The sequence below is a fragment of the Lynx canadensis genome, chromosome B4, assembly GCF_007474595.2.
Source record: "Lynx canadensis isolate LIC74 chromosome B4, mLynCan4.pri.v2, whole genome shotgun sequence".
In the NCBI taxonomy this organism is placed as follows: domain Eukaryota; kingdom Metazoa; phylum Chordata; class Mammalia; order Carnivora; family Felidae; genus Lynx; species Lynx canadensis.
Window position 1 is genome coordinate 57,967,878 of NC_044309.1, and position 26,917 is coordinate 57,994,794.

At 34.0% G+C, this 26,917-nt stretch overlaps 1 protein-coding gene across 4 annotated transcripts in view; it reads right to left on the minus strand.

Moving 5' to 3' along the window:
* Positions 1-26,917, minus strand: part of KRAS (KRAS proto-oncogene, GTPase) — a 40,155-nt gene that overhangs the window by 7,855 nt on the left and 5,383 nt on the right. For 2 of the 4 annotated variants that reach the window (XM_030321960.1, XM_030321958.1), the window contains exons 3-5: positions 10,360-10,538; positions 8,701-8,860; positions 1,585-1,708 (exon numbers count right to left, since the gene is read on the minus strand). In XM_030321960.1, the coding sequence (XP_030177820.1) occupies positions 1,589-1,708; positions 8,701-8,860; positions 10,360-10,538 (459 nt within the window). In that variant the 3' untranslated portion in view covers positions 1,585-1,588. Of the gene's footprint in view, positions 1-1,502; positions 1,504-1,584; positions 1,709-8,700; positions 8,861-10,359; positions 10,539-26,917 lie in introns of all 4 variants that reach the window. The other 2 variants (XM_030321961.1, XM_030321959.1) reach the window with 2 other exon arrangements.

Sequence of the window (26,917 nt, forward strand, 5' to 3'; positions counted from 1 at the left end):
GAGTCACAAATTAGAAATCTTGGAAAAGTATATGCCTCCATCTTTGTTTTAAATAAAAATTAAAGTGTAAAACTTACTTTATTCTAAATAGCTCTACTTTTAAAAAAAGTTTTCAAATTGCATTGCAATGTTAAATTTTGCCACAATTTCTAAATTAAGATATTGCTCTATACAATGATACTCAAAGAATATTAAGAGTTCATAAATCTCAATAAAAATTAATGCCAGTCATGCTTTATTTCTTCTGAGTTTAGCAGATTAGTATACCATGTGTCTTTTGGGACTGAGTCTATTATTCAAATGTACATTTTATGCTTTTGGGAGATACACTATTTCAGAACTCAAATCAATATAATAAAAACTACTGAGTGAAATATTTTTTGATCAAGACCAAATTTAATATGGGCTGGTTTAGAAAGGAAACTGAGAAATTCCACTCAGTAAATCCAAACGGGCAGCTACTGTATACGTAAATATGTATATACATAACTTAACGTTGTTAAATTATGGTCCTGCAAAGATTAAAAATACATGATTCTGGCTAAGATTCTACTGTTTGGGAATCAAACATAAAAGAGGTTATTTCAATTTAACATGCAAGCGTGTAACAGTTAAGAACAGTATATTGGATATTATGCCCATTTAAGGCTATAAATAAAGATTCTTGGATAGTAGAGAATCATGAAAAAAGTGTTATCTAATTAATATGACTATGGATAAGAATACGGGCATTCCAAACAAGAGCAACAGCCAAGACTCAAGGAAAGGTAAGGAATAACATGGTATTTTTTTTACATAGGACAAAACAAACAAAAAACCCTTCAGGCAAGGAGTTTTTAGGAATAAGGCCAAAGGTTAGAGGGGTAGGAAGATGTTACAGACATATATGTATAAACTGCTATGAAGTTTGAGATTTTATTCCATACGTAACAGGAAGTCAGTGACTGGACTTAAAGAAAAGACAATGACATTTCTTTTAAGTGTATCTCTTTGAATACACCGTGAATAAAGGCAGGAACAGGTAAACCAAATAAGTTATAACAGTCCCACCAAGAAATGATAGGGGCCTGAACTAATGATGTGATAAAAGTTGTAATGTAACATCAAAGGAAATTGTGGCTGCCTCCAAATGGGGGTGCAAAAGAGGAATATAAGAGTCATCCCAAGACTTTACCCAGGTTTCTTACTTGGGTAAAACAGTGATGGTGCTGCCACCAAGTTAGAGAACACAGGCAGAACAAGTATTTGCTTGCAGAATGTCCAAAAGAAAGAATACACTGTAAGAGTGGGCCCTTCCCCACCTTCTGGGCCACTCTACCTTACTACTCTTTACAGTTTCTTTTTTTTTTCTTCCTCTCTAGACCCAATGACAAATGTAGTATACAGCTATCAAAACTACATCAATTATAATTAATACACATTAGATTAAAAATAAGTGTAGTAATGATGGAAACAAACTACCAATTTCTTATCTTTCAATGCTGCCAATCAGAACCCCACACCCTAGGTAGTTCTAAAGTGGTTGCTACTTTGTTACCTCTGAAAGACATCTGGTTTCTGCCAAAATTAATATGCCGAACTTACCAGATTACATTACAATGCATTTTTTAATTTTCACACAGCCAGGAGTCTTTTCTTCTTTGTTGATTTTTTTCAATCTGTACTGTCGGATCTCTCTCACCAATGTATAAAAAGCATCCTCCACTCTCTGCATTGTAAAACACAACTTCTTTAAAGTCTGTTTCATTGGTAATTGTAATTTACTGGGACAGCCTTGTGCAAGAAGTTTGAAATTATGACCTTTACTTGAGAATTTCTTTTTAAAACAGACATCAGATTATTTTTAAAAAAGTGGGGATGCAGTTTTAAAATATGGGCTTGAATCCTGGTTTGTTCTTTAAAATCATTTTTGTTTTGTAATGGAATTGGAATTTTTTAAAAATTTAAAAACAATTTAAATTAGTTATTAGGGGAGATCAGGAAAAACCTAGGACCTATATTAGTATTTGTGTATCAACTAATATAATTGTTATAGTTTGCTAGTCATGGAATTAATCAAAGCTTAAACTGAAGTTAGATTTAAATTATTTAACTTAGGAAAAACAAGCATCCCTGCCTCTCTCACCCCTGCCCTATGTGAGGAAGGAGAAAAATGGTACAGAAGAGATATTTAAACACACACACACACACACACACACACACACACACACACCCCCCTCAAAATAAAGTTGGGTCAAGGGACTGGAATCTTGAGTTCTATCTTCAATTAAAACACTGTCCAGACCATTTCTAGGGTCCACAAGTGGATCGGAGATTGGGACTTTTGTAGCTACATTATTTAAATAAAAATGCTACATGTGGGCCATATACCATAATATGAAAACATCACAAATTGTTTAAAGTACACACACAGAATAGTAACAGTGCAGTTTGTTTCCTTATTAGAAAGAAGTCTTAAAAATAATTTTTAGAGCACTATCCAATTATATTGGCTTCATACCTTCCATTCTAATTTAAATACTCTACAGGACAAAAGGGATTTCTGCTTAAGGCTACAGTGATAAAGCTATGACAACAAATCATGTATGGCCATATGGAGGCCAACAAAGTTTTTAATGTCTTTTCCAGTCCAGAAAAGTAAGCAGTAGCCAAAGGGGACAGAGTATTCAGTTAACTGTACTCCTAGTTTATCTAGAAAAACATACCACCAGAGTTGAAGCTTACATCTAAAAGATATACACAAATACTAATCTCCATGCAGTGAAAATTAACTTAAAAGATTAGTATTTGTGTTTATTATTCTAAAAGAAAATGAAGTATTTAGAAAGACTGGTATATTTTACTACACATTTAATTTTAAGCTTAATCTGTTTTTACTTTAAAAATTACTCACTAAGGGGGATTGGCCTATTTGAACTCTCTGGGATTGGTAACATCAGTCTTTCTATGAACCAAATGTGACAAAATGAACCCAGTACTTAGAAAGCTAATACATATCAAAAATATGATTTATAGTTTTAAGTTCAATCACACACAAAGAATTGGCCATTTAAATATTAACTGAAGTAAACCAACAACTAAGGCTTAATTTTTGCATGCAGAAGTTATCACACACTCATTGCCTATACTAGTTAAGGGAAAAAAAAGACACCTCAATTCTTTAGGGTATATTAATTTTTATAAATCACAAGAATATATATTAAGCACTGCTTCAGTAGAGTTCAATAATTTACCTTTAAAGTAAAACTTTAAAATTGATAAGATTAAGTTTTGTTAAGAAAGAGGCATTTAAATTTGCTGTTTATATATTAAAATGTACATCTCAAGTTATTTATCCCAGGCAGTGACATATTTCTATTCAGCTATCTAATACAAAAATCATTACAGCCCAAGAAAATTTGCATCTCTTTTTAAGTGGAATCAATTTACTCAACTAGCTAGCTAAGTCAACTACAAAATAAAAATCTCCAACTGTTTTCTGAAATTATTAAATATGTTGGTACTTTATAAATTAGATAGCCACTTGTGCCTGTATACAAATTTTTAAAAATTTTATATTTATCATTCTCAAGAGGGTGTATTTTTACTTTTTAAGTCCTTAAAAATTATATATTAGAAATTCTCATTAAATAAGATAAATAACTTAAGGCATTAAAATGACTTGTAAGATATGTAAACTGTAAAGTATGAGCTGGCATTTAAGATATTTTCATAAATGATTCTCTTCCAGTTCAAAAATCAATGCAAGAAATTAAAATATAGACATATACACATAAAAATAAAACAAACCAGGTAAAAGCTCATATTTTTTAAGAATAAACTTTTACTTCTGTTTAAAAAAAGTTACAAAGTCAATAGAAAAGTAGTAAAAAAAAATGCTGGGGAGGGTAGGGGACAGGGTTTTGGTCTCCTACTAACTTAACAGAAGCAAGTTTTGATTGTAACTTATTTCTAAAATCATTTTGAACGTGTCTTACTTTTCAAGAGTGCACATTCCCATCACCAGTACAGGATATATGATTTTTGTTTCCAGCAATGCAGAGAGAGAACTGGAGGCCAATAATTAAAAAGAAGAGATTTCTACCCACCACCAAGAATTCAGTATTAGGGCCTCAGTGGCTAAGATTATTAATAGTGAGAAATAGTTATTCCAGAGTGACTCTGTTCACTTTTTATTTTTACTAATACAGAATTATATTAAATTTTAAAGAGTCAGTTATTTTCTCAGACTTAAATTACTTCTCATTTCTTAATAATATGCCTTAGAATCATACTGACATCAAGAGAACATTATTTATCCTTGTGTGTACCTTAAACCACTGGCGCTAGCAAAGAACACTGGTTTCATACCCCAAAATGTGTAGCTAATTTTTAAAGACAAAGTGTAGCTGAATCAGATGTCCAATATCCACTGTGGCTAGCTGCTATAAGCTCTTAACTGGCACCCAATGATTTATTCTTAAAAATATGGCTCATTGCCACACATACTTACTAAACTTTCAGAACTGAAAATATTTATGTAAAACAGAGTGTACAATATGTATAATTTTTTCTTAAATCAAGAGATTTGACAATAACTTCAGCTCAGCTATTATCTGAAAACACACCTGTGAGATTAAGGAAATAAGTGTATTCCACACCAGAAGTGGAACTGTCAACACACAGGATCACTCTATATCCTGGTGCCTATAATGCTTTCACTGAGCGATTTCATTTTACACAAGTTCCTGCTGAGTGGCTTATTATCAGCAAAAATTCTTGCAAACACTTTCAAGGAAATAACACTTCAAGTACTCTCAGTATAGACAGATGCAAGACTACTAGTTTTATTGGTGGACAGGCATGGGAGAAACTAGATGTATCCTAAAAAACAATTCTGTATTGCTTATTTTTCAAGAAACCTTGCTAAACTATAGTCCATCTCAGGTACTACTGAAATGCAGCAAAACCACTACATAGAAGGTTATGCATGGAGCACAGCAGGTGCTCAGTAACTGTTTTATTTTTAACTTGTAAAACGTTAAAGTTCAAGATATTTATCTCACGTACACAAACTCAACTACAAACTATTAAAGAGAAATATGCCACATAAGGAGTTCCTTATTTGGTTTGCTTTAAAACAATTTGGTCAAAAGTTTTCTTTAATGGAGGTCTTCTCACAACTAATTTTAAGTATCTAGAAATTAACAACAAAAGCCAGAAATTAATCACTCAACATTTTTAAGTTTGTAAAACCAATTTTCCCGTTATACTCAAATTGAGACCTCCAGAAAGCAAAAAAGCTGAATCAGGAGTAGCAGATATGCTAAGAATTCTGCTTCTGTCATCCACTTTACTGAATACTCCCCAATTCTGATTTTAGCAGACTGGAAAACACACATCTGATTACCATGGTGTCAATGTTTTGGTTTCAACAGTCTTTGCCAACACCGCATCTACTGCCCAATGAGGCCAGAAAAATCTGGCAATTACTAAACTACCCAGATAAATGTGAACTAGGGGTAGCAGTATTTATATACTAGGAACATAGGGACCACATAAAGCATACTAGCAGAAAATAAAAATTACGCTGGCCTTTCAGATGTAGACGAAAATATTGTAAAAAAATATATAGAATTCATTATATTCTAGCCTATATGATGGGCTTTTTAAATTACAAAGTAATTTATTTCATAAGATACACAGTCTGCAATCCTGTCTTAAAAAGTACTAGAGTAAAACTCCTATTTCCCTTTCACAGAATATGTAAGTTTTATTTTAAAATTACTAATGTTAGCCTGTAAATTTCAAGTCGAAAGTCTGACCTAACTTCTAGCATCTAATCAAACAATACAGTTCCCCAGAGAATCAGGGGTCAGCACACTACAGCCCGCAAGCCAAATGCAGCCATAGCCTATTTCTTGTACTGGCCACAGCTAAGAATTATTTTTGCATTTTTAAAGGGTTATAAGAAAAAAAATTGCAACAGATACCACTTGTGGCCTCCAAAGCTTAAAATAACTTATCTAGTCCTTCTAAATGAATGTCTTATTCCTATTAACTTGACTTATAATTGTTTGGTGTTTGTGTTTTAGGTTCATGCTCAAGACTAAAACTTAGGGCATGAAACAAACAGCTGCTGATAAAATGCAACAAGAGTATACGTAATTATTTTGTTCAAACAGCAAATAAATAATAGCAGATGAGTAACAAAATACTCTGCAGAAAACAGGGATTCAAATTTTCCTGGAAATATAAATTTTTAAAATTTTTATATATTTTATAACCTCCACAATTACTTGGAATAGCTCTTTAAAGTCTTTCAAAAGCATGCAAATATCAAATTAATTTCAGCAGAGGAAGATTAATAAATTTTTGAAAGGCAAATCAACAAGTCCATGAAATAAAAAGAAGTCAAAGATCAGAAACTAAAATATCTAAGTTATAGTTTAGCAACATAAATTATATAAAGATATGATAGGTTATAAATATACGAAAAGTTGAATGTGAGAGGAAATAAAGTACTACAAGTATGCCTTTGTATTACTCTGTATTTTAATTAGACAATCTCTATATAAATATCTACAAAGCAAATTTAAATTAATCCACTTCCATATCATATATACTACATTCACCTTCCCTACCTCCCCCCATAAGAAAACTTATAAAAAAAACCTACAAATCTACTTCAAAAGGAATCCAGGTAATTTTCGGATTAATTATGAATGCTGTGGTCTAGCAAAGCATTAACATCAAACACTAAGAACAAACTAGTACTTCTTAGGTAGTAACCATACATGACACACAGCTAAAAGGCTCTTATCATTGAGAAGCAGAGGGCAACATTGTTGAAATAACAAGACGACTCCCTTTTACCGTGTTCTGTGTTGTCGCCTACCCCAAGTGTGGTCCACATATCAAATATCAGCATCACCTGAGAGCCTGTTAGAAATGCAGGATCACAGGTCCCAACCTAAACCCACGGATTAGAATCTGGATTTGAATAAGAAGCCCGGTCAATTCATATGCATTATTAAAGGATGAGTAGCCCTGCTCTATTTGCAAACCTTTATAACATTAGGCAATAATCTCAGATTTTTTTTTTTTGTAAAATGTGAACTAAAATATTAACTAATGTTGTCTAAAAAGTATCTTTTAAAAGTTACAAATAATGCAAGTTAATAAAATGTTAATGGTATGGTTTAGTAGTAGGCAGTACGTTTACAAACGTTTTCAGTAACTTTCCTTCAATTTTACGTTTGCAAAATATGTTTTTTGAGTACTTCCTCTATAAGGGAAATCAAGAAGTCTGGTTAGAGAAGATCAGTAAAAAGAAGACAGAAACCAAACTCTTCCCAGTCTTTGGGACCCGGGAATAGATTTGAATGAAATCTTAACTCCTCTGAAATAAAGTGAAGTGCTATATACCAACTTCTTTCTTGAACCTATAAGTCAGGTTTTAGAATGAGATATTTATACTATAATCAAACCATAGAAATTCAGCTTTTAATCCTCCCAAAAAACTTAAAATAGAATTCATTGTTTTTTCAGTGTGTATAAATTTGTACAGCCATGAAGCAGTACATAAGCTTTTCCACTAGGGAAATAGACATACACACTAGCTGAATAATGGTTTACTTGAAAATATTTACACCTTTACAAAATTGAGTGAAAGTTTTCCAATACCTGTTTTTATAAGTTTAACCTGTTTTATATGTAATGAGTTGTTCATCAATTTTCTTAACTCCTAGCATTACAGAAGTTAAATTCCACAAAACTGTTTTTCTGGGTTCACAGATACATGTAACGAGCAAAACCCAAAATAAACGTTCGTCTTGTATGGAACATAAATTGATCAATTTCTTAGTATATGAAAATTATATTCCATCATATCCTTATGTATTCCTTTCTAGAATTTTTTTTCTGTATGTTAAACTCTCATTTCACACAAATAGGTTACATAATGTACCTGAAATTATTGTATTTCACTGAGAGAAAAAGTTACTTTTAAAAATGAAGATAATTTTTGAAAAAATTCAGGGTCAATCTGGCATTAATTTTTGTCAGAGCAACAGAGCAAATGAATAACTGAGAATTTCCATTTACTTTCTAAATATCCTCTTGCTTTAATAAAAACTTTCTCCAAAAATAAATATATCCTTAAAAAAAGTCTACAGAAGTAAAATTCCTCAAAGACAACAAAATTTAATCTAGAAACACATGACCTAATACTCTTCAAAACACTTCTAAAATAGGAAACTCAGTATTTGTTCCCCTGTTCTTTGACTTTATAAATATAACAGTTAAAAAAAATTCCCACATTTCTTGAATGCTGAATGTAAGATGTGCTGAGTTTAAGAGAAATGTTCAATGTGGAAAGAAACCAAAGCCAAAAGTAATACCATGGACACTGGATTAAGAAATGCTGCCCTTTCATACCCTTAAAAGAACATTTACCAAGTAAACATTGTGTTTTTTTTTTTTTCCTATTTTAGCATAATGGAAAGAAAAAACTAAATTATATTAAATAATATAACAGTTATGCTATCAGGCATGTACATTTATCAATGCTCTTGCCCTCCTGCCCTCAAAATGATGTTACTAGAATATACGTTAGCAAATTATGATTAATGATTAAAATTATCTGATATAGTTTGCAGAGAATAGATACTGATTACTATATTGATTATTATATTACATATTGATTACAATTTCACTTACCTGTCTTGTCTTTGCTGATGTTTCAATAAAAGGAATTCCATAACTTCTTGCTAAGTCCTGAGCCTGTTTCGTATCTACTGTTCTAGAAGGCAAATCACATTTATTTCCTACTAGGACCATAGGTACATCTTCAGAGTCTTTAACTCTTTTTATTTGTTCTCTGGGGAGGAAAAAAAAAGTTACAGTGGAGACATTAGTAACAAAAAAAAAAAATCTTTCAAAAATTGTCCATAATTTTCTTATAAAATATGGCTGAAAGAAGACATTTAATGTAATTCCTAGTTTCCACCACACCAAATTTTCCTTGCTTCTTCATCTAGTTATTTTTTTTCTCCATTTTAAACAGAGAATTTCTGTGTCTCTTAAAAGATAAAATATCCAGAAATATAGGAAAACTACAATCTAATAGGTTCAAACGCAGGTAGGTCACAATGATAAAACAGAAAATATTGAAAAATTTTAACCCAAAAAAGTGCTATACCTAATTTTTAAAATTATAACCTTAGAAACATATCCTGTATATGTTATTAAATGTATATGTACAGAATTTAAAATGTTTATACAAAAACATAAATTACGATACTGACCTAATTGTCACATACCTTTCTCAAAAAAGAGACCACCAAGGTGGAAAGGTTCTGATTTCTACGTGGACAACATTGATGTTACTATACTGTTTATTCTGTTAAAAGTCCTTCTAAGGTTTTTGTTTTTTTTTTCCAAGAAGATTGCATAAACTTTAAATTTGGGGTAAAATTATATTCCTTCACAATTTTGGGTTAATTTCAAAGATACAGCATGGAGGAAGAAGCAAGACAACAGAGTTAGAACTGGTTCAGATTCCCAGTTCCTCTACTCATTAGCTAAGTAAACTTTATAGCTTAACAAACATATTGACACCTATTTACTATTCTACAAAAACATTGTCACCCACTCAAATTTCTTTTTCTCTATTACCAGACTACAAGGAAAACATGCTGTAAGAAATGTATTAGGTAAAATGTTAAACCTCTTAACTGGGCTAACTCACTGTTATAAAACATAGCTAATGAATGGGATGTTTAATATGCACTTTTTTGAAAACTGGACATCCTCAAAGCAATAGAATATAAACTATATTTAATGCAATGATTCTTTTAAAGAAGTCAATTTTATGCAGATTTGTCAGATTCTTTATGAAGTGTAATTTTTCTAGTATTTTAATCTTTCACTGCTTCAGTTTGTTTTTCTTAACTATCTAAAGCCAATGTTTATCCAATCACAAGAAATTCTACACCAAATATACTCAATTATTTTTAAGGCTATTTGAGTGGTACCACCTCAATTACCTTTTCGTATTTTTGTTGATGGTTTTCATTTTTATCATGGCTCTACCTTAAGGCTTGTGACCCTAGTGTACAGTGATTAAGAGCACAGGTTTTGAAGTCAAACAAGCCTAAGTTTCAATTCCAGCACTGCCATCTACGCAATCTGGAACAAGTTACTCAACTGCTCTAATCCTCAAGAACTTCATTTGTAAAACAGGGATATAATGCCTACCTCATTATTATTTTAAAATTCAAATTAGATAATTAGCAGATGGTAGTCAGCAAAGACTCAGGAAATGAAGGATATAAATAATTACTCCTCAATGTCATTTTATTATCAATTTAAACCCACCTATAGTGGTGAATATCTTCAAATGATTTAGTATTATTTATGGCAAATACACAAAGAAAGCCCTCCCCAGTCCTCATGTACTGGTCCCTCATTGCACTGTACTCCTCTTGACCTGCTGTGTCGAGAATATCCAAGAGACAGGTTTCTCCATCAATTACTACTTGTTTCCTGTAGGAATCCTGAGAAGGGAGAAACACAGTCTGGATTATTATGGTGCACCTTTTACTTTTAAAAAGGTGTTATGCACAACTCAACAACAAAAAGACAACCCAATTCAAAACTGGGCAAAGGGCCCTTCTTCCTCAGAAGAATATACATCAATGGCCATTACACACATGAAAAGACGCTCAACACATCATTATGGAAATGCAAATCAAAACCACAAGGAGCTACCATTTCACACCCACTAGGATGGCTATTATTTTTTTTAACTTTATTTATTTTCAGAGAAAGAGCATGAGCAGGGGAGGGGCAAAGAGAGAGGGAGAAAGAGAATCCTAAGCAGGCTCCACACTGTCAGCGAACAGCCTGATGTGGGGTTTGATCCCATGAACCAAACCGTGAGATCATGACCTGAGCCAAAATCAACAGTTAGATACCACCCAGGATGGTTATTATTTAAAAAAAAAAAAAAAAAAAGGAAAACAAGTGTTAGCAAGGATGTGGAGAAACTGGAAACTTTATACGTTGCTGGTAGGAATGGAAAATGGTGAAGCCACTGTGGAAAATAGTTTGGCAGTTCCTCAACAAGTTTAACAGAATTACCATATGATCCATTAATTCTGCTTCTACATATATAACCAAAAGAATTAAAGCAGGAAATCAAACAGATACTTGTATGCCAATGTTCATCACAGCATTATTTACAATAGCCAAAACGTAGAATATATACACAGTGGAATTTTATTCAGCCATAAAAAGAAATGAAATTCTGACATGTGTTACAATATAAAAGAAACTTGCAAAACATTGTGTTAAGTGAAATAAGCCACACAAAAAGGCAAATATCTATGATTCCACTTACATGAGATACCTAAAATAGGTAAAGTCACAGAGACAAAGAATAGAATAGAGGTTATACCAGACACGGAGAGAGGGGATTTTATTGTTTAATGGGCACAGAGTCTCAGTTTGGGATGATGAAAAACTTCTGGAAACAGAGCTAATGGCTGCTCAACATTGTGAATTTACTTAATGACACTGAATTGTACATTCAAGAATGGCTGCAATGATATATAAAATATTATTATATATAAGACACATACACCATACCACAATTTAAAAAAAAGATTTATAAAAAAGTGTTATACAGAGATTCAACAATGCAAGTATTCATATTATTAACAAAATGACCCGAATATTCTATTATTTTTTTTAATGTTTATTTTTGAGAGTGAGAGAGAGAGAGAGAGAAACAGGACAGAGTGTGAACGGGGGAGGGGCAGCGAGAGAGGGAGACACAGAATTCGAAGCAGGCTCCAGGCTCTGAGCTGTCAGCACAGAGCCCGACGCGGGGCTCAAACTCACAAACCGCGAGAGCATGACCTGAGCTGAAGTCGGATGCTTAACGGACTGAGCCACCCAGGTGCCCCCCCCCCATGCTCTATTAAAGAAAATAATTATTACAGAAATGGGAGAGCTCTACCAACTCTGTTACTCAGGATGATTTAGAATGGCAAAAAAAATCAATTTACAAATAATTGTCACGCATTTATTTACTTAACAGTCAAAAGAATACATAAGAGCAAGGTCAGTACTGAGGATTTTGATGCACTTATCCATTTCTGAAATCCTGGAAATATCTAACAGCCAGATAGATACTATGATAACTCTAGAGAGCATGACTGCTTTATCTGCAAATTCTGTGGGGCCTCTATTAAAAGGGGCATCAAGAAAGGGAGGGAGAAAGATGAATATCTTAAAGAGATTTTGCAACTCTAAGACTGAATAAAGGAAAGGGAGTAGATAACATTATAGAATATTAAAATGAAAATTTTATTTTCCTCTGACTTTTGATTAATACTTAAGACTTCATGTACTTTGTGCCAAAATAGGACTAAAAAAAAGGGAAAGGGACGGTGCAAGGTGAAGTCATGGAATAAGAGGGAGGGCTGAAAATGGGTATAAAGTGTAAACCAAGGACTTATTGTTTCTTATTGTTCCACATGTGGGCTATAGTATTAAAGTGCCCTTAGTTCATGAATTACTACATAGACATTCTATCATTAAAGAAAAAGAATGGTCATTAAAAATCATGTTTTTGGTAAAATATTTGAAAATTCTTTATAGAACACAAAGATATATATGTGTAGCATGATCCCAAATATATGAATATATCTATATACATGTATCTGTATGTATTATTTTAAAACTGGTGATATATACACCAAAATGTTAAAAGGCTATGTTTTTGATAACTAAATACCTATCTTTTTTTCTGGTACTAGATGCTACATTAAACATATTCTTTCTATGACTTTTAATTTTTTCTTAATGCATTGAAATCTTTTTTTTTAAGTTTATTTGTTTATTTTGAGAGAGAGAGAAAGAGACAGTACGAGTGGGGGAGGGCAGAGAGAAAGAGGGTGAGAGAGAATCCCAAGCAGGCTCCATGCTGTTAGTGGGGCTCATGAACCGTGAGATCATGACCTGAGCTGAAAAACGAAGAGTCAGATGCTTAACCAGATGAGGCACCCCTATGATTTTTAATTTAAAATTTTTTTTAATGTTTATTTATTTTTGAGAGAGACAGAAAGTGAGCAGGGAAGGGCAGAGAAAGAGGGAGACACAGAATCCAAAACAGGCTCTAGGCTCTGCGCTGCCAGCAGAGCCTGATGCAGGGCTCAAACTCAGGAACCGTGAGATCATGACCTGAGCTGAAGTTGGACGCCCAACCGACTGAGCCACCCAGGCACCCCCAACCTTTTTTGTTTTTTAATTTTTTTTTTCCCTATGACTTTCAATTTTAAAAGTGTGAAAGACTACCATATTAGACTATGATGTCATGGTTATCTTTTAAAGTAACTATATTTTCCAAATTGTCTATAATAAAATGAATTATCTCTTCAGAGAGAAAAAAAGGAGGGGTATCGATTTTTTTTAATGTCTTTTTTTTTTAATTTATTTTTGACAGAGAGAGAGAGAGACAGAGCATGAGTGGGGGAGGGTCAGAGAGAGAGGGAGACACAGAATCCGAAACAGGCTCCAGGCTCCAAGCTGTCAGCACAGAGCCCGACGCAGGGCTCGAACCGACGGACCGCGAGATCATGACCTGAGCCAAAGTCGGACGCTCAACCGACCGAGCCACCCAGGCACCACCCCCCTTTTTTTTTTAAATGTTTATTTTTGAGAGACAGAGAGCATGAGCAGGAGAGGAACAGAGAGAGGGGGAGACAGAGAATCCAAAGCAGGCTCCAGGCTCTGAGCTGTCAGGACAAAGCCTGACGTGGGGCTCGAACCCACAAAACTGTGAGATCATGACGTAAGCTGATGGACACTTAACTGACTAAGCCACCCAGGTGCCCAGGATGGGTATTGATTTTCTAAAAAAGAAGCTTCTTACTAAAGATTTGAACATCTGGTTGGATTTTTTAAGCCTATTCCCTTAACTAAGTACTTGAAAGAACTCCTGTATATTATAAATTGAAAACCAGTATTTTTGAAATGTGATGAAAGAGCAGGAATTGAGAGTAAAGTACAGTGTCTTAGTCAATCCGTTCGTTACCCAGGTGTAGCTACAGATGAAAGACTTTCCTTACCTATTGCTATCACCTCACATTCTTCACTTACCAATTCTAACTTAGGTTAACCTTAGAGTTGAAAGTTTACTTAGTCTTCACATCTAAAAATTTCTACCAATAATAAAGTTAAGGACCATAGTCTTCTGGAGCCACCAAAATCTATACCTAATGTGTGGCTGGGGGATTACTCACCATCTGTCCATATAGAATTCCTCCAAGATGTACCTCAGTGATTCCCATCTATAAATTTTTTAAACATTTTGCATTTTTGATGAATACTCCATCAAAGGGACCGAGAAACTGGAAAAGCAGTCCCTATTCACTGATGTATTTCATTCCCATTATCTTTTCCCTTCTAAACCCTACTAAAATTGCCAGCAAAGTTAGGAGTCACATTTAGTTACTGAAAAAAGTAATCTACAACCTACTTATGTGCAATGGAGTAGAATATCCTGATTAGAAATAATAGATTTAGGTTAGAAATTCAGTATTTCCAAAGCTAATTTTAACTACAGTCATCCTTAGAAGTGCAATCAGTCACTGAGCTATATAAAAAGGCAGTGCAACTTGGCAGAAGCTTAAGAACAAAGTGTTAAATGATGAAGTATACAAAGCAGAAAGCAAGCAAAAATGATATATAAATACTAAAGATTTTGTTCTAACTTCAGGTTAGCCATAAGAAAAGAAATATATGGAGGTAGAAAAAGTTTACATCAATGAAGACTCTTTCCCAAGATTAGAGTCTAAGGGTTCAGCAAACTACTGGCCCACAGGCCAAATTCTGCCCACCTGTTTTTTCATGGCCCACCAGCTAAGAATAGTTTTTATGCTTTTAAATGGTTATTAAAAAAAAAAAAAAAAGCAAAGATTATGCGACAAAGACCAATGTGACCCTTTAGAGAAAAGTTTACCAACCCCTGCTCTAAGCTAATAAAATAACTTCACAAATCTGAAGTATTCTCAACTAATATTATTTGTTCTTTTCATCTATAAAAAAAAAATCACCACTTTGTAAAAGTACAAGTTATCAAAGCCTAACCAATTTAAAAACATAGGTTCTATAATGAAACCAGTTAAGAATGAAGCAAGAAAAAGATCAAGACTTTACTTTTTTCAAAATTTTTACTTTTTTTTTAAGTTTTATTTATTTATTTTGAGAGAGAGAAAGAACATGCAGGAGCAGGGCGAGGGCAGACAAAGAGGGAAAGAGAGAATCCCAAGCAGGCTCTGCGCTATCAGCACAGAGCCTGATGAGGGGCTCGATCCCAAGAACTACGAGATCATGACCTAAGCCAAAACCAAGAGCCAGATGCTTAACCAACTGAGCCACCCTGGCACCCCTACTTTTTTGTTTTTAAAGTAAGCTCTATGTCCAGTGTGGGGCTCAAACTCATGGTCCTGCTGAGATCAAGGGTCCCATGCTCTACCAACTGAGCCAGCCAGGTGCCAGAAGACTTTACATTTTTCATGAGTATTATTTCCAGCCTTTCAAAGAGAATAAACTTTCATATCGGGTACATAGGTTACTAACATCCTTTGCAAATGAGGATAAAGCCACTTAAATTAATTCAACATAATAAAATGAACGAAAGTTATTCCATATATTTCCCTTCACTCCTGGCCAAAGTGCTATTTTTTAATTTACTGAAATACTGAAATACTAAATGAAATCTACCATGCCGGAAAAAGTTAATCGTAGATAGTAGTTAATCGTAGTTATCTGGCGATAACAATAAACAGGCACAATCCTTTTGGAAAGCAATTATGATATTTACCAAGAGCTATACAAATGTTCACAGCCCTTGACAAAATAATACCCCTTCTGGTAAATGTGCTAAGGAAAAAGGGTTTATTTTTTTTTTTTTAATGACAGTGAAAATAGACATATACCTAAAATGGCATCCTAAGATGTCTTACAAAGAAAGATTACATAGGCATTTAATACTGACTCACAACCTTATGCCATTTATCTGTTTTCAAAATATGCATCGACCACCACCACTACCATCCCCTTAGTCCATGACAACTATTTGGTCTCATGCAATTTCTTACAACTGCTTCCTAGCAGGGATCCCTATTGTTACTCTTAAGATATGTTCTCCACAGAGCAGCTAGTGATCGTTTTTAAATGTCAGCTAAATCATGTCACTCGCTTGCTTAAAGTCTTCTAATAGCATCCCTTCCTTTTTAAAAATAAAATCCAAAGGGCTTACCACTTCTTCAGCACCTCTGTATTTCCTTCACAGCATGTATTATAATTTGTAACTCTGTTTGTTTTTTTTTTTTTTTGTTTAATTGTTTAATTACTATCTATATACCATCCATAATGGTTGGGGCACACATCTGCTCTGCTCACCACTATACACCTCATGTGTAAAGTCTTGAATACAGTGGGTAATCAGTATTGTCTGTTAAATAAATGAATGAATCCATTCAATGTAAATAAATGCACACACTATAACACAGTCTTCTACAAATAAGCACAAGTTTAAGATACTGTAAATTATATTAGAACAATGAAGTTGTAAATTTTAAAATTATATCAAGACTCTTAATAAATGTATTCAAGCAACTTTCATATAATATGAAAGCTTTAATGTAAAAATACAAACAAAACAATATATAAGAAAGATTTAAAAACATTTATGGGAGGGAAGAGAGTAAGACTACAGAGATCACAGGGGCCTTTAACTGTATTAAGTTTTGTATCTTGAAAAAGAAAAAGGATCTACACCAAATGTGGCAGAATGTTAAGATATGAAAAAGCTGGTTGGTGCATACATTGTGTTCAGTATCAAATTTTCCATACAACATTAAGAGTGTACCAGCTTCATCATCACTCACTAACAATAGATTTTATACTTTTATTTTTCTTTAAATTTCTGTCCGTTTATTAAGCTAAAAATTCTTACTGTTTTAATATCCATTTCTTTGAGGACTAATAATGTTATATAGGATTTTTTCATATTTCCATATTTACTCCCATCACATGTGTCCTTTGCCCACTTGGAATTTTCATCTTTTTTTTTGCACTGACTTGTATAATTTTTTAAAAGTGTTTTCAAGTTTGTTAAAACACCTTTAAATGCTGTTTTATGCATAGAAATTTATCTGTAGAACCATTAGAGGAATTTGAGAATTAAGACTAAATCATTCAAGATGAGATAAACTCATGGACCAAGACATCACTTTGTCAATTTTCTATTATAATTAATAGTAACCAAGTTACTCAGTATGTTCACCTTTTAACACACTCAATTTAGTTTTCCAACTCAGGCAGTGAACCCCTGACATGGGAAGACACCATAGTAAACAACAACAAAACAGTATTCAGATACTGTGATAAGCATATTATAATCATTAACCCATTTAATCTCCTTCTTCATGCTGCTGATTCCATCAGATGCTCTTGTAAACATGAACAGGACTGCTGAAAATGTGAGCTAAAGTATTATTTGGGGATTTACTTTTGAAAAAAATTTTTTTTAACCTTTATTTATTTTTGAGACAGAGAGAGACAGAGCATGAATGGGGGAAGGTCAGAGAGAGGGAGACACAGAATCTGAAACAGGCTCCAGGCTCTGAGCTGTCAGCACAGAGCCCGACGCGGGGCTCGAACCCACAGACCGCGAGATCATGACCTGAGCTGAAGTCGGACGCTTAACCGACTGAGCTGCCCAGGCGCCCCTTGAAATGTTTAATAAGGTTTTCTTAATGCGTTAAGTACCATAAGTACTTTTCACATACTACTAAATAACATCTATAGGAAAAAATGAGAAACTCGCTTTTACTCCTTTAATGCTCAAGTATTTTGCTACTCTTCCAAAAGATTATTTGCATCCATCATAGAATAATGTGGTCCACACTACTGGTTATAAGCCATCAAAGATTGTTATAGAAAGCTAGTTCTCAAAGACAGCTAAAATCCTGTATAACTGCCTAGTACGTTGGAATTATAGTAGGGAAGAAACATGGAATTTGAGAGATATAAACACAGGCTTATGAGCTCATTCCCACCTACCCACTTGATTCTCTCTTGCATCATAGGGACACTTACAAAAATATCTAGTAAGTATCATATATCATGCCAGGAATTCTAAAATTTTGGACCTCAAAGAGCTAGGACTGCTAGAAGAGATATGATATACAGACAATTAAAACTCAGTGAAATAAATGCAATGCCATGTGCTGGACAAAGCACAATGGTGGCACACAGGAAGAAGAGATCAACTCTGCTTGTATGAATTAAGAAAGACCAGCGGCTCCAGGCAGCAAGGAGCAGAGAATGCATAGAAACATGAAACACTATGTTGAGTACATGGAACAAAGATGTTCAATACAACTTTAACTTAGAGGAATTACTGGTAAGTAGAAGTGAAACTCCACAATCAAGAGGTCAGCTTATGGAGGGTCTTGTCTGCCACATCAAGGAATTTTGAACTCTATCTTATACTAAATTACTAGAAGGTTTTTAAGTAGAAAGGAAGATCAGATTTAGCAGGTTCACTATTAGATTATGAAAAATTATAGAAAGGAACCAGGTTGGAGGATAGGAGTATTAAGAAACTATTACAAGAAATGACAGAACCTGAAGACAGAAACAACAGTATAGATGGAGAAGACTAAATAGTTTTGAGAACTATTTAATGGGTAAAATTGGCAGAACTACCCTCATACATTGCTGGTGGGAATGTAAATATTGCAACCACTGTGGAAGAGTCTGACAGCTGTTCAAACAGTTAAACATAAAGATACCACATGACTCAGCAATTCTACTTCTAGGTATATACCCAAGAGAACTGAAAATATATATTCACACACAAAAGTGTACACCAATGTTTACAGCAACATTATTCAAAATAGCCAAAAAGAGGAAACAATCTAAATGCCCATGAACTAATTGATTAACAAAGTATGGTAATATCCACACAACAGAATATTATTCAGCCATAAAAAGGAATAAAGTATTGAACCATGTGATAACATGGATGGACCTTGAAAACATTACACTACACGAAAGAAGCCCAAACACAAAAGGCCACATATTGTATGATTCCGGTTTTATGAAATATTCAGAATAGGAAAATCCACAGAGAAAGTAAATTAGTTGTGGCCAGCAGCTAGCAGGAGAAGGGACTAAGGAGTGACGGCTAATGGGTATTGGGCTTCTTTTTGGGGTGACAAAAATGTTATGGTCATATAACTTCGTGAATATACTAAAAACCACTGAACTGTATATTTTAAAAGGATGAATTTTAGGCTGTATGAATAATATCTCAATTTTTTTAATGGCAGTTTACTGACTGGGCATAGGAACCGAAGGGGAAGACTAGAGGAAAAGATGAGTTCAATCTGGGGCATGTCAAATTCCCTACGCTTATGGGTTTGACCCGGAGGCAGCTTGATATAGAGATCTGATACTCAGGACAGAAATCTAGGCCAGAAATAGGCTAGGCTATGGGCAGCCGCGGAACTTCACTAAGTTCTAGTGTGAGTGTCGACAAACTACCTAATGTCTCACATACTCACATACTCTAAGCCATTGTCCTTCAGCAGTAAAAGTAGGTAAATAATAACATACAGGACTTTGTATACAGGTTAGGATTAAAAACTATGAAACTCCTTTATAAAATGAAAAGTGCTATAAAAAGGGTAACTATATGCTTTTATAGATTACATTACACATGCTATTATAGGCCAAAAAGGTCAGGGGGCAGGCCACTGGCTACTAGGAACTATATGGCAACAGCAGTATCCTGTTTTTATAAGATCACTGAACATCTACACTTGGACTACTTTTTGCAAAACTGGTCACCGTATTTCAAAATACATATAATCGAGCTGGGGCAAGCTCCAGGGAAGGAAAGCTAAAACTCTGAAGATGACAAAGGATCTCTGTTTTGATTAGGGTTCTCATGACAGAATTTTTGATTAAGACATTGATTGATTACAAGTAAAAATAAAGAAAACAAACGTTTTTCTACTAAGTGAGGAATACTTAAAATGATGAGAATGTTGAATCTTAGCTTAAGACTAGAGAGAATAAAAGGTGCACTACTTCCAAGAGATAAAGCTGGTTCAAAAATCTGAATAAACTCAAGGAAAATTTGCGTAACAGATTTTGAAAATAAAGATACAATAAGCATACACCTGTAATCTATTGAAGTCATGTGGCATCTTGCCATAAATTATCATTTGATGCCAAGGACAGAATGTGAAGCAGGACCAATCACAGAGCCAATCTTAATAATTACAAATGCCAATATAATTTTCATGTTCTGTATTATATATCTCTCAGCTATTCTTTAACTGGCCTAGTACCAATTTCATTATCCAAGATACATCTGCATTATCCAATGTGTTGAATCTTTTAAAAAAAGAAAGTAAATTATGAAGTAATTTAAAGGTATCCACCATGTTAGTGACTTTTCTCCCTCAAAAATGAATATTTATTTTCCCCTCTCTAGTATATGCTCATTTTAAAAAACCAAATATTACAGAGAATGAGTCTGGCTTAACTCCTACCACATTTTCTATACATATCCACATTGCTTTTACATACTATATGGAATCACACTCTATACAATATACTATGATGCAGCTTTCATTTACACAATGGGTAATTTTCAATGACAGTACATACAGATCTACCTAATCTTTTTGACAACTGTATAATACAATTTGTATAGATATACCATAATTTATTTTACCCATTCCCTACTGGTAACCTGTAGATTATTTCCACTTTTAAAAATCATAAACAACACTGCAATAAACATTACCATGTATTATACACCTTAAACATTTATCCAATCGAATCCTTGGGATAAATTCCTAGAGGAGAAACTACTTAGTCAAAGAACATGCAGTTTACATTTTGATACATACTGCCAAACTGACCTCCAGGAAGTTTATAACAAGATACACTCCACTACCTCATAAGGAGTACATACACTTGCCTACGCACTCTTCCCAGCACCCCTAACATTATAATCTTAGCCAATATCAAAGTAAAAAATGTTATTTATTGTTTGAACTTGTATTTCTATATTAATGAGGTATCTATGTCATTCATTTTATTTTATTTATTTTTGATGGATAGGTTGGCTATTTATATCCTTAGCCTCTTTTTATTCCGATTGGGGGTTTGCTTTTTTTCTAATTTATATATGAGAGCTTCCTGATTGATATATGATGCAAATACTTTTCTCAGGTTTCCGTGTATTTTCGTTAATGATGTCTTAATTTTCACGTACCCAAACTGCTCCATCTTTTCCTAAATGTTTTCCTAAATGGTTTAAGATAGTTTGAAAACAAAAAGGATCCTACTTTTCTCAATGGAGAAAAATATTTAATCCCAATACCACAAATATAAAAGCTAACCTAATGTTAATTCACTCAACCTGTTTTACTTAAAATAATACTGCAAGAGGGGCACCAGGGTGGCTCAGTTGGTTGAGCGCCCGACTTTGGCTCAGGTCATGATCTCACGGTTCGTTGAGTTTGAGCCCCACATCAGTCTCACTGCTGTCAGCCTGTCAGTGCAGAGCTTGCTTCAGATCCTCTGCCCCCTCTCTCTACCCCCACCCCCAAAATAATACTGCAAGAACCAGGATTTAAGATTGGTATTATTTCAACAGCTGTCGGATATAGAAAACAGTAAAATTTATACAAGGTAGAAACAGAACCTCTCACCATGGGAGAAATAAAATTAACGGAGGAAGGTGAGGAAGAATGAACTCACGATTTTTAAATAAACATATTCCTCAGAAGGGTCTAGAAGCAGTGACACCCCAGCAGCAATAAATAATACCTAACATCTAGGTCTTTTTTTTTTTTTTTAAGTAATCTCTATTCTCAACGTGGGGCTCAAACTCTGACCCCAAGATCAAGAGTTGCATGCTCTACCAACTGAGTCAGCCAGACGCCACTCCAACATCTAGGTCTTAATTTCTAAGTACCACTCCGCACTAAAAGGAATTAGGACACTTTGGACAAATGGCTGAATCCACACTGAAGACAGGAAAGTACAAGGTGAACCTAGCACACTGTGCCAGAAAATGAAGAGCTCAGGATCTTATAAGAGACATGTCAATGGATACAGAGGCCAACTTGAAAGGGATTCCACTGGCCATATCAAAAACAAATTTGAGATCAAAACCAATAACTACAGTAGTAGACTTTAACACATTGAATAAAAAAAGAATCCAGGCATCCACACTAATACAAATAAGAAAAAAACAAATAAGGAGACAGAAGAGAAAAGAGAGAGCCCTTATTTATGGTAGATTGTCAACTAATAAATGTAGAAGTAATAATAGGGTTATAAGATGATCTACTATTTTGCAACCACTATGGTAGTAATTTATTCTGGCAAGAATTATCAGTGGATGCTATATCCCACTGAGTGCAAGTATGTTGGGAGAATAGGATACTTATAGTCTCAAAGCATCTCCCCACAGGGTACATATTAAAGAAAAAGAAGATACCTTTACAGAGAGAAAACTGACAGACATCACCTTAACCAAATCAATGTAGCCTGTTTAAGGGTAACAGGTATTCATTGTGCTACTTTCCCACAGTCTGAAAAATTTCAAAATAAGAAGTTGAAAAATTACCTAACATAGGCACTGTGTCCCTACTTAATCCTCTCAAATATTTTATTTTTACTACCCATTTATACTAATTCTATTAAGATTACAACTATTCCATAAACCTATGCACTCTTTGACAATATAGTTAAAAGAGATGCAAGAAATCTAATGCCCTCCTAAAGCACAAAGCTTAAATTAAAGCTCTAAATTAAACAGAATGAGGATCATTATCTAGAAGCACTGCTCTTCAAAATAGATCTAAGACCAATAAGCTTCATGAAGGCAGCGAGATCTGGTCCCTTTTGCTCAATGTATCTCCAGCCCCAAGGAAGCCTGCATGGTACAGAGTGGGCACTGAACAATAATCATGGAATTAAGGAATTAGGTGCATTGTTAAGAACAGAATCTTAAGAGATGTCAAATCATAAAATCATTTTTTTCCTTTCACTTACTTCCATTACCAACTTTCACTGTATATCTGTAAAGCTTTGTATTTATAAAAATCCAGTTGTTGGACCAAAAAAAGTTGGAATAAAACATATCTGATAATTTTTAACATTAACATCTAAATAAGCAGTTATTATTATTAAGTAAATATTTATTCTTAAATTGACCTAAACAGAGCCTGAATTTTATGTTACTTTATTTTAAAAATCAGGTGCTCACAACTATTCCCGAGTACCATAAAAATCTACAAAATGTGAACTTTCACAGTTCGCCACTTTACAAATGCCCTTAACACCCATGTAGCACATCACTAGGCTTTGAACTGTAGTGTAGCTCCTGTGTGCGTGAAGAAATTCAGAGTTAAAGTGCCACTTTTTACTCCCTCAAAGTAACATCAGTGTTAACAACCGACCACCCTATTTTCTCCTTCACTGCCACATTTCCTTTCTTAGTTAAAAATAATTCACCTACATATTTCATTAGTGAAACCTAACTCATCCACATAGTAGTCTTAATATTAGCAGAGAATAAAGGTGATATTTTAAACTTTAAAAAATTAATCATATAAAATAAGACAAAAAAAATTATGGGGCACCTGGGTGGCTCGGATGGTTGAGCGTCCAACTCTTGATTTCAGCTCAGGTCATGATCCCAGGGTCATGGGATCAAGCCCCATGTCCGGCTCCACATGGAATGTGGAGCCTGCTTAAGATTCTCTCTCTCTGACCCTCTCTCCCACTCATGCTCGTTCTCTCACTCTCTCTCCCCCCAAAAAAGAAAAAGTGACCTTTTAAAAAATTAAATTTTATTTATTTAAAAAATAATAAATAAAAGTTACATGGTTATAAATTGATTTTGCCCACAGTTTAAACAGGAAAAATAAAAAATAAAGTTGGTATTTCATTGTTATTTATAATGAAGGTGAATAAATTGACCAGTAGAGGGCACTCACTTGAAAAGGGGGAAAGCTGGCCAAAGCTCTGAAGAAAAATGCACGTACAAAATTGCTGTCTACCTTATTTTAAAAACGTTTTAACAGAAAACTAGAATAAGCTAATACACTATTAGTTTAGAAAAGGTAAAGTTTAAATCTGTGTTATGTTAGTATATCTAACGTAAATCTTATTCAGAGACTTGAATTTGACAAAGAGATCTTTAACACATGGGAGTGTCTCAACCTCAGCACTTCTGTCACTTGGAGCCAGATAATTTGCTGTGGGAGCTGTCTCTGCACTGTAGGAAGTTTAACAGCATCCCTGCCTCCACCTCTAGATCACAGATGCCAGGAGCAGTCCCCCTTCTCAAGTTGTGACAACCAAAAATATCTCTAGGTATTGCCAAATGTCCCCGGGGAAGCAAGTCACCCACCCCTCATTGATAACTCCTGATACATATGTATAAAACCAGAAAAATAACAGTCGACAACATTATCCAACGCTTTTCCCACACCACTCTTCAATATTGGCTTAATGTTATAAATGTTCTCTCTATAATGCCTTATTCAGCAAGTAAAATAAATTCTGTAATTAATATAAAAAAATAGAAAAAATATTAAAAAATAGAAAAATAGAAAAACTGATAACTCTTGGTGAATAAATACTCCACAGCTCAGAGCTCTAAAGATAGAACAAATCAACCCAATCATGAATCCATCTTCCTGAGTAGGAAACCTTCATCCAAAGCAGGGCATAATACTTAGACTGAATTCCAAGTGTCACATTAACAGAAGAATGGAAATGTCAATGAATTACAGCCTGGAAAAAATACTTCTCTCTACATCTATTTTTACTAGCATATTATATCCAGTAGACACATAATATATATTTGCTAATCGATCAAATGATCATTCTGATCTCAATGTCTATAACTACTCGTATTTTTTTTAAAACAAGATTTTTCTCCTTCTACCAAATTTTACCTTGGAAAACACATTTTAGAGAATGTGTTTTGATAAAAGTGATCTCTAAACTATAAAAGCTTATGTTATTTCTAGCCTGGTATTGTGCTTGGAAATTGCTTTGACTTTTTAATATTCCTGTATCACTAACAATGACTTCATTATCTCTGGAACTCTTTGGTGAACTTCACACAAGATAAAGGTAAAATGTTTCAGAACAGTAAAGTTAATTATCATGTGCATAGCCTCAAATACAAATGTACTCTCTGCATCACAACTGTCTAATTCTATGTCATATCACTGCCATTAAGATGCCATTGGATAGTGTGCTAAGTTCAAATTTTGGTATATTGATAAATCTGAATCAGCCTCCAATATTAAATATCTTCCTAGCTTAAAGACTAATTTTTCATTTTTAAAGTTATATACAAGGGTACAGTGGAAATCTCACTTAACTTGGTCTCAGAAAACTTAAAATTCCATTACTTACTAGCTAAGTATCCTCAGGCAAATTACAACCTCTCAGAGACCATTTTTATCTATAAAATGAATCAATGACCACCTTCTTCTTCTTCTTCTAGTATAAATCTTTGTAAATTCTAAACCGCCAGAATATGGTATTCTTTAATTTTTTTTTAATTTATTTCCATTTGTTTTAGTGCAGGAAAACAATGAGAATTCCAAATGTGCAGTCCATGTCCTGTCTCATTTTCTCTCTGACCTACATTATTCACCAATCAAATCCTAACTGCAGTAGTGATATCCCCACATCTCCTTTTTAACTTTTTACAAAAATACCAAGTCAGCATTTTTGCTTAACTACTATTTATTAAAATAAGCTACTAAATTATCTTGTCTTTCTTGTATATGAACTACTCCAAGAATTTAATTTGTAATTTGGGAGACAAGAGGCAATCTCAGATAGCTTTCCCCAGATGGCTAACCTCAGGAGGGAATGTCAAAGTTTCAAAGTTCACAGGTAATCAATGCTTCCCAGAGTTAAGTCTTCTGGTTTGGCAGAAATCATAATCAGAATTATGGGTTTGAATTTATAAACTTTTTCTACTTTCATCCAAAATAGAGAATTTTTGGTTTTATTTATTTTAGATTTATATCATACTTTAACAATTTTGACAGAAAGGCTTCCTAACATGTTTTACCACATTATCTCGTACAGCATTCATGACCTCTGACAGGAAACAGAGTGTAATGGAATTCCTCAGACTTTCAGAGCAAGATGGAGGGTACTTCTGCTAAAATCATCTTCCAAAATCCCAGGAAAACTTCCGTGTTTAACCTGAATTCTATTAAAACTTCCTTTTACCTCTGATTTAAATGGAGTATGTCAAGTAAACTTGGTTTTAGAATTGAGTGAACTATTTAATCTCCTCGAAGAAAAAGAGAAAACACAATCAAACCATCATACAGCACTGAACTAACTTGTCAAGAGAAAATATAGAAGACTACTATATAGGTGGTCCACTTCAGTTAGACTCTTTCCCTTTACTTGTGCCAAATAAAAGCTGGCTCAGTTTAAATCAAATCTTTGCAAATAAGCATTATTTCTCCTTTTCTCTTCTGCGGTACCAAAAATATTTGACATTTTCCTCATGAAGTTATCTAATCAATCCTCAAAGTTCTAAGTGCATAAACATCTTGCCAAGGCCACCAATGCCCTCAGAATCTACCTCAATGCAGTCAAAGTGTTTCTTGAACACATCACACGGCACAGTCCCTTACCAGGACATCTTAACCTGTTCTAGATTCCACAGCCAGGGACTCAGAGAAAGTACTGGGAAATTTTTCAGAGCTGATTAAAAAACTGGTATGATCTGCAGATCCAGAATAGAAAGCTAAGGGATTAGGACTGCCTAACATGG